Source organism: Microtus ochrogaster, chromosome 18 (assembly GCF_000317375.1).
Source record: "Microtus ochrogaster isolate Prairie Vole_2 chromosome 18, MicOch1.0, whole genome shotgun sequence".
In the NCBI taxonomy this organism is placed as follows: Eukaryota; Metazoa; Chordata; class Mammalia; order Rodentia; family Cricetidae; genus Microtus; species Microtus ochrogaster.
In genome coordinates this window covers 33,931,646-33,939,923 of record NC_022020.1, presented here as the reverse complement: position 1 = coordinate 33,939,923, position 8,278 = coordinate 33,931,646, and the positions used below count along the sequence as shown (strand labels likewise).

Here is an 8,278-nt window from a genome sequence, read left to right as displayed (position 1 = left end):
CCCCAAAGCCAGTACGTGCAGTAGGATCAAAAACCCATTGCCATTGTTCTTGAGTTCTCAGTAGCATCAAAGACCAGTGACTGATAGCTGGCTTCTACACATTTCCATTCTTGAAAAGTGACTTTGAAACTATCTGTGCTGAATTTCAGAGACTTACATTGTGAAACAAGAAACAATTATTTGAGAAATTTCCATCCATGTGGTTGTATGAAAGGAGAATTCTACAAGGATAGGCTCTGGTGCTTGCTGCTGTAGCACTCTGAGTAGACACTTCACTGGCACAAAGAAATTGCAGTTATATTGCGTGGTATCCAAACATGACACTTAATATTTGTGTGTGTGCCTATATGGTATGTCTGTGTACTTATGTGTAAGTATGGGCACATACACATGCCATGTATGTGGAGATCTGAAGACAGCCTCAGGTTAGGGTCCTTGTTCCACCTTATTTGAAACAAGGCCTCTTGTTCGCCATCGTGTATACCAGACAAACTAACCTTGATAGCTTGTTGGCCTTACAGACTGTGCTGTTATGTCCAGCCTTGTGCTGATCCCAGGGATCTGAACTCAGGTCCTCCATTTATACTGCATATGCTTTATGCATTAGGCCATCTTCACAGTTCTGTTTCATTTTCTTGAGACCGGATCTTCTTGCTGTTAAGCCCAGGCAGACCTCAGGCATGCATTATTCCTGCTTCAACCACTGTAGTGCTGAGATTACAGACATCACAACCACACTGAACCTGCCAACAAGTCACAGTGAGGAGGAGATTCAGTCAGGATCAGTCGGTAAAGAACCTGCCATATCAGTATGGTGACAGGTGACCTGAGTGCAGATCTCCCAGTATAAGCTGGGCTTGATGTCATGCTCCTGTAACCCTGACGCTGGAGGTACACTAACAGGTCCCTGAAGCTCCTAGTTTCGTGATAGAACTTGTCTCATAACATTTGTGTTTTGATTATTATCAGGAGGATCAACCTTTTGTGGCATTGCATCACTGTGCCTGATGGGTAAACTGGAAGAAGTTTTTTCAGAAAAAGAACTAAACAGGATAAAGAGATGGTGTATAATGAGGCAGCAGAATGGATACCATGGAAGACCTAATAAGCCTGTTGACACCTGTTACTCCTTCTGGGTGGGAGCAACTTTAAAGGTAAGAGAAGCCATGGGAGTGAGGCACCCAAGCCCTTGATATTTATACCTGCTTAAAACTTGTGTGGGGCTCTTCCTGTAAGCGGCCAGAGGTGACTCGTGAAGATGGTTCGCTACTCTCTTGACCCAGAAAACCCCACAAAATCATTCAAATCGAGAGGATCAAACCTTCGGATTCACTTTAAGAACACCCGGGAAATGGCCCAGGCCATCAAGGGTATGCATATCCGAAAAGCCACCAAGTATCTGAAAGATGTCACTTTGAAGAAGCAGTGTGTGCCATTCCGACGGTACAATGGTGGAGTCGGTTGGTGCGCCCAGGCCAAACAGTGGGGCTGGACACAGGGTCGGTGGCCAAAAAAGAGTGCAGAATTTTTGCTGCACATGCTGAAAAATGCAGAGAGCAATGCTGAACTGAAGGGTTTAGATGTGGACTCTCTGGTCATTGAGCACATCCAGGTGAACAAAGCACCTAAGATGCGCCGACGAACTTACAGAGTTCATGGCCGGATTAACCCGTACATGAGCTCCCCCTACCACATTGAGATGATCCTCACTGAAAAGAAACAGATTGTTCCAAAGCCAGAAGAGGAGGTTGCACAGAAGAAAAAGATATCCCAGAAGAAACTGAAGAAACAAAAACTTATGGCACGGGAATAAATTCAACATGAAATAAATGCAGATAAAAGTAAAAAAAAAACTTGTGTGGGACTGTTACATATCCATAAAGCCAGATACCGTCTTAATAAAACCACCTAGGGCATGTAGAACAGGGATTGATCTGGAAGTCATGTCCAGAAGCAGGAAGTTAATTTAAAAAGACAATCATAGAACATTCACTGGAAATCCATTTAAATTTTTTCTTTTTTTTTTTTTATTGTTTGTTTTACCTAAAATCTCCAAAATTCACTGATTGGATTTGCTACATAAAGTCACTAAACTGTTACCCCCTTGTTTGCATCTTGAAATGCCTTCACCCTTAAGAACCACCCTTGTGCAGCTGTTCTGACTATAACGGGAGTTTGTGTTCATCTTGCTTGTAATGTCCTGTTTTTCCCCTCTTAAAAGTTGTGTGTGGTTGAAAGGAATGAAGGAGACGGTTTAAATGAAGGCAATCACCTATGTGTTTACCTCTTATGCTGTTTCAAAATACGTTTGTACGTTTATTAGTCACAAAAATTCAGACATTCTTTAAATAGAGGGATAGTGTAATGACCTCCCACGCATACATCAGTAGTGGCCATCCCAAAGCAGCTGCCCTTCACCCATTCAACCTACCCCTCCCAGCACTGTGTTGACTTCAAGACAGTCGTTTGTTTTGTTTCTGGAAATTCTTTAATTTCTTTTCTAAATGAAATAAGAGAACAACACCCTAGTATCACAATCCCACATCTAAAAATGAGCCATAATTGCTTTCCATAGTAAGTATCACTTAGTGATGGTGGTGTTTCCTATTGCATCACCCAGAAGCTCCCAATACCCAAACTCTCCTTTTGGTCAGAGGGCTCTGAGTTGTCAAGTTGGCTGCTCTGTTACAAAGTTCTGTGAACTTTTCTTTCTTTGTGGCAAACTATACGTAGTATGTTTAGCATTTTAACCATCTGTGTATAATGCAGTGGTAATAATAATACCCATAATAATATATTAGACCACTACCATTGTATACATGGCCTCCTGTCCTGTCAGGAGTCTCACTGTCGTCTCCCCAGCCTCCTGCAGTCACTGTTCTGTGCGCTGTCTTCATATGGCATTTCTGGGTGTCTTATCTCATTGTTATAAAAACTGACAACAGCAGCTTAAGGATGGAAAGGTTTGATTCGGCTTAGAGTTCTGGGGCTTAGGGAGGGTCTGTCTGGCCTTAGGAACAGGGAATAGCTGATAACGTTTGTCCTCAGTTGGAAAACAGAGCAGTGTATGCTGATGCTGGTTAGCTTTCTCCTGTTTATGCAGTCTAAGACCTTAGCCTGGGCAAATAGCATGCCCACATTTGAGGGGGCTTCCCCAACTTAGTTAACCTAATCTTGAAAGTCCCTCACAGACACAGACACGCCCAGAGATTTGCCACAAGTTGACATTGTAAGCCATCACACTCATTTAAGTACAATCATGTGATATTTGTTCTTCTGTTTCTTCCTTATTTCCCTTAGTGTAATGTTAGGACCCATCCATTTATATATGTATTTCCTTTTTATGTCTGAGTAATGTTCCTCTCCCTCTCTCCCTCTCCTTTCTTCCTTCACTCCTCCCCACCCCACTCACTCTGTGTGTGTGTGTGTGTGTGTGTGTGTGTGTGTGTGTGTGTGTGTGTGATTTTAGTAGGTATTTACTGTATCTGTAGGTATGCCTGGGTAAAAGTCGTATTAAGCCTTCTTGCTAATGAGCTAGGTAAGAAAATAAGAAGATACTGTAGTTGGCTAATTTAAGTGCTCAAGTCCCCAGAGATTTGCTCTGAGAATCTAAGCTAGAGAAAAGCCTATCCGAATAATCAGTAGCTGAAATGTGATCAATAAGAAGTTTTTTGCCTGTTAATTTTTGTCATTTTGTTTTTAGCTTCTGAAAATTTTCCAGTATACTAACTTTGAAAAGAACAGGAATTACATCTTATCAACTCAGGATCGCCTGGTGGGAGGATTTGCCAAATGGCCAGACAGTCACCCAGGTAATTGCATTTGGCATGAATGTAAAGCAGTACGTGTTTTACTTTTGAGTAGACCTGGAAGTGTATGTTTTTCAGAAATTGTATATGACAGAAAATATCACCACAGTTGTAACATTACAGTAAATAGTACATTTTGTAAAAGATTATGTCTAAGGCTGGTGAAATGGTTCAGTGGATAAATACACCTGCTGCCCGACCTGGTGACCTGGGTTCAATCCCCAGAGCCAACATGATAGAAAGGGAGAACCAACCCATGCACTCTTTTGACCTCTGCATGTGTACCTATAAACCTATGATGTCCACTCACAAAATAAAAACTAAAGATATTTAAGACAGACTTAAGGTATGGGTAGTATAAAGGAACGGCAAATTGTCAAGGTAATAGTATAATATGCATCCCCCAACACTCCTAATACTTACAAATGTTTTATTTCATGTGTGAAACTAAGGGGCCCTACCTGAAGCAAGGAGTTACTTGGCTCATCTAAAAAAATCAGGGTTATTAGCTGTGACATCAGGGTTATTAGCTGTACTTGGGCTGATGGTGTTCTAATATGCTTTTCTTTTGCTGTAATAAAACTTTGATCAAAAGCAGCTCGAATCTGTAGATTTCTGTTGGTAAGATTGCATTATATTGATCCTACCTATTCAAGAACATGGGAGGTCTTTCCATTTTCTGATATCTTCTTCAGTTTCTTTCTTCAGAGACTTAAAAGTTCTTGTCATACAGGTCTTTCACTTCTTTGGTTAATGATATTTTAAGTTATTAGTGGCTATTATAAAGGGTGATGTTGCTCTGATTTCTTTCTTGGCCCTTTTGTCATTTGTAGGAGGGCTATTGATTTTTTTTTTGAGTTGATATTGTATCCTGACACATTATTTAAGGTGTTCATCGACTGTAGGTATTCCCTGGTAGAATTTTGGGAGTCACTTATATATACTATCATATCATCTGCAAACAGTGAAAGTTTGACTTCTTTCTTTCCAATTTGTATCCCCTTGATCTCCTTTTGTTGTCTTATTGTTCTAGCTATAACTTCAAATACTATATTGAATAGATATGAAGAGAGTGGACAGCCTTGTCTTAATCTTGATTTTAGTGGAATCACTTTGAATTTCTCTTCATTTAATTTGATGTTGGCTGTTGGCTTGCTATGTATTGCTTTATTATGTTTAGATATGTGCTGTGGGACAATGGTCTGTACCCTGTCACTTGTGTTTTAAATAAACACTGATTGGCCAGTAGCCAGGCAGGAAGTATAGGCAGAGCGACCAGACAGAAAGTAGAGACAGGGCAACAAAAATATTGGGAAGAGGGAAGTTTCAGTCTGCAGTCGTCACCCATTCACAGAGGACGCCAGGCACAGAGCAAGCAAGAAGTGATTGCCTTGCCAAAAAAGGTACCAAGCCATGTGGCTAACACAGACAAAAATTATGGGCTAATATAAGTTATAATTAGTTAATAAGAATCCTGAGCTAATAGGCTAATCAGTTTATAATTAATGCAGACCTCTGTGTATGTCTTTGGGAGTAAACAACTGCAGGACCAAGTAGGACAGAAAACCTCAGTCAACAGACATGTTCTTTGTATCCTTGATCTCCCAAGTCTTGTATCATGAAGTGGTGTTGGGTTTTTGTCAAATGCTTTTTCAGTAGCTAATGAGATGATCATATTTTTTTTTCTTTCAATTTATTTATATGGTGGATTATATTGACAATTTCATATTTTGAACCACCCTGCATCTCTGAGATAAAGTCAACTTGATCATGTTAAATGATTTTTTTTTCATTTGTTCTTGGATTTGGTTTGCCAGTATTCTGAGTATTTTTGCATCAATGTTCATGAGGGAAATTGGTCTGTAATTCTCTTTCCACTTCAGTCTTTGTGTGGTTTGGGTATCAGGGTAACTGTAGCCTCATAAAATGAGTTTGGCAATGTTCCTTCTGTTTCTATTGTGTTGAACAATTTGAGGAATATAGGTATTAGCTCTTTGAAGTTCTGGTAGAATTCTGCACTGAAACCACCAGGCCCTGGACTTTTTTTTGTTTGGGAGACTTTTGATGACTGCTTCTATTTCTGTAGGGGTCTATTTAAATTGTTCATCTGGTCTTGATGGCCTGGAATTCACTGATGAAGGATATCCTCCAACACACCTACCTCTGCCTCCCAAGAGCTAGGATGAAAGGCCACTACTCTGGGTTTAGTTAATTTCCTTAGATAAGTACCTTAATTTCTGACTTGTCATGCTTCTTACCTAACGTGCGGAACCAGGTAACTACGGACCATATGAGTGGACTCAGAAGCCAGCACCCTCTGTGGCGCCCTTCTCCAGCCTGTGCTCTCCTCACTCACTCACTCCAGCAAAGCGAACCTGTTTGAAGCTTGACTAGAAAGCCCTTGCTGAAGTAATTGAGAGCACTGGCGTGTTTGATTTGCATGTTATTGGAAGATTAGCTGTAGACATATACACCTATCTCTAAGGCACAGCCATTGACGTGCTTTAATAGAATCATGATCTTGGTTACCATAGTATTAGCAAGTGCTTTTCTGTTCATCTCTGTAGGGTTTCTGTGCTTGAGTCAAAATGTAAAGAAGAGGCTCATGAAATCGTATGTTTGTGCTTACAGTAAAAGGAATAATTATGCCTGCCTTTTTAAAATGTAAAACATGCTTTCTTAGAGAAAATATGGGATGCTTCAAAGGCATACCCCAACATACATTTTCACAAATCAATTTCCAAAGCAAAATAATTAGTTTTGAGATTTTTGGTATGTGTGTAGCTTTAAATGTTTGATGTCTTAAGAAATCTAGTGATTATTTTGGTCCTGATGATTTTTTTGTCCTATCAGTCTGGCATTGTTTTAGCAAATAAAGGAAATAAATGCAATCTTTTGGGAAGTATCTCATATTTGAAGTACCAATTATTTCTGATATTATGGAATTTTATTTTTGTGGGCTTTTTGTTCAGTTGGCTTGAGATTTTTGAGACAGGATCTTACTATGTGGCCCAGGTCACTCTTGAACCCACTATATAGCCAGAGATGATCTTGAGTCTTGATCATCCTGCCTTTGCCATCCAAGTGCTGGCTTCAAGGAGTGGACTACCACCAGGCCTGGCTTTCCAGTTCTATGTTTTGAAGAAAATTTCTGAAACTTTTCTTGAGAGATCAGTTGGCAAGTCTTGTGTTTATATCCACATGTGTGCTTGTTGACGACTTAGAGACATGCGTCCCTGGAGCCTGCACACCCTCACACAGACGGCCTGAGGGGCAAGGCCTACCTGCTCAGTGAACCTTTAGGAGAGCCATCCGAACAACAGTTTTCCAAAAGAGCGCCTTAACTTAGCTTTAGTAAGATTTGTAGCAGATTTGGCACCAGGACTTTTATTATTTTTGTGGAGAATACTTTTGTCTTATTAAATGAAGTATATCACTGTCCACAGATGAGGGGTTTGGTTGTTGGGTTGTTTGGGAAGTTTTGATTTGAAGTTTGTAATTAAGTTCTGGTTTCTGACTTTTACAAAACTTCTTTTGAAGAAAAAATATGGAGAGATTTAGATTTTATACAAGATCCAATTTTTTTAAAAAATATTTGTTTATTATGTATACAATATTCTGTCTGTGTGTATGCCTACAGGCCAGAAGAGGGCACCAGACTCCATTACAGATGGTTCTAAGCCACCATGTGGTTGCTGGGAATTGAACTCAAGACCTTTGGAAGAGCAGGCAATGCTCTTAACCTCTGAGCCATCTCTCCAGCCCTACAAGATCCAATTTATATTATTCTCGATTTGTGTCATGCTCCTTTTTCTTTTAACCTTTATCTGTATGGAATATTTGCCTGTATTAATGGCTGTGCACCACATGCATGCAGCACTGCAGTGCAAGTGGAGGCACAGATGACTGAGCTGTGGGTGCTGCGACTCTGAGTGATCCACCTGTGTTCTTCAACTGCCGAGCTCTATCTCTCTAGCTCTTCTTTGTACCTTTTCTTTTTCCTTAAAAATTTTCTAATTTCTAAATAAAGTTTAATATTGCTTTGTTTGCCTTGTAATTTTAGAGTAACTATCAGGAATAGGGATATTTTTATTTTTTACTCTGAAAATTAGGGGAAAGTGAGCCATTTAGCTTGTGACAGTTAGACCTGGTAAGGTATTCTGAACTTTAATAGCTCTTAGGATCTCAAATGCTGGCCATTTCAAAAATAGAAAAGTATTCTTGGTTGCTATAAAACTTTTTTTGTAGTGTTCCTGTAACTGCAGAGTTCTGAGCACTTCTGAAGTCTATATAAGGTTCTCAGGCAGGCAGAGGCCATGTGTTTTTATGACTGCTCGTCAGAGGGTTGTGGCTCCCTGGAAATGGGGGACTAGTGAGCCTAAAGGGAGTCTGTGTATGCTGTCAGGGAGAAACGGCACAGCTCTCTCGTGTGCTGCCTGCTCCATGTACTGCACACAGTGCTGGTGTAC

General features: G+C 40.2%; 1 protein-coding gene and 1 pseudogene across 1 annotated transcript in view; both read left to right on the top strand.

Annotated features, from left to right (window-relative positions):
* The window catches only part of Pggt1b (protein geranylgeranyltransferase type I subunit beta), a 39,603-nt gene that overhangs the window by 24,230 nt on the left and 7,095 nt on the right, over window positions 1-8,278 (top strand). Inside the window, exons 7-8 of the mRNA XM_005356070.2 lie at window positions 970-1,154; window positions 3,704-3,812. Of these exons, the coding sequence (XP_005356127.1) occupies window positions 970-1,154; window positions 3,704-3,812 (294 nt within the window). The remainder of the gene's footprint in view (window positions 1-969; window positions 1,155-3,703; window positions 3,813-8,278) is intronic.
* LOC101997074 lies at window positions 1,209-1,853 on the top strand (annotated as a pseudogene).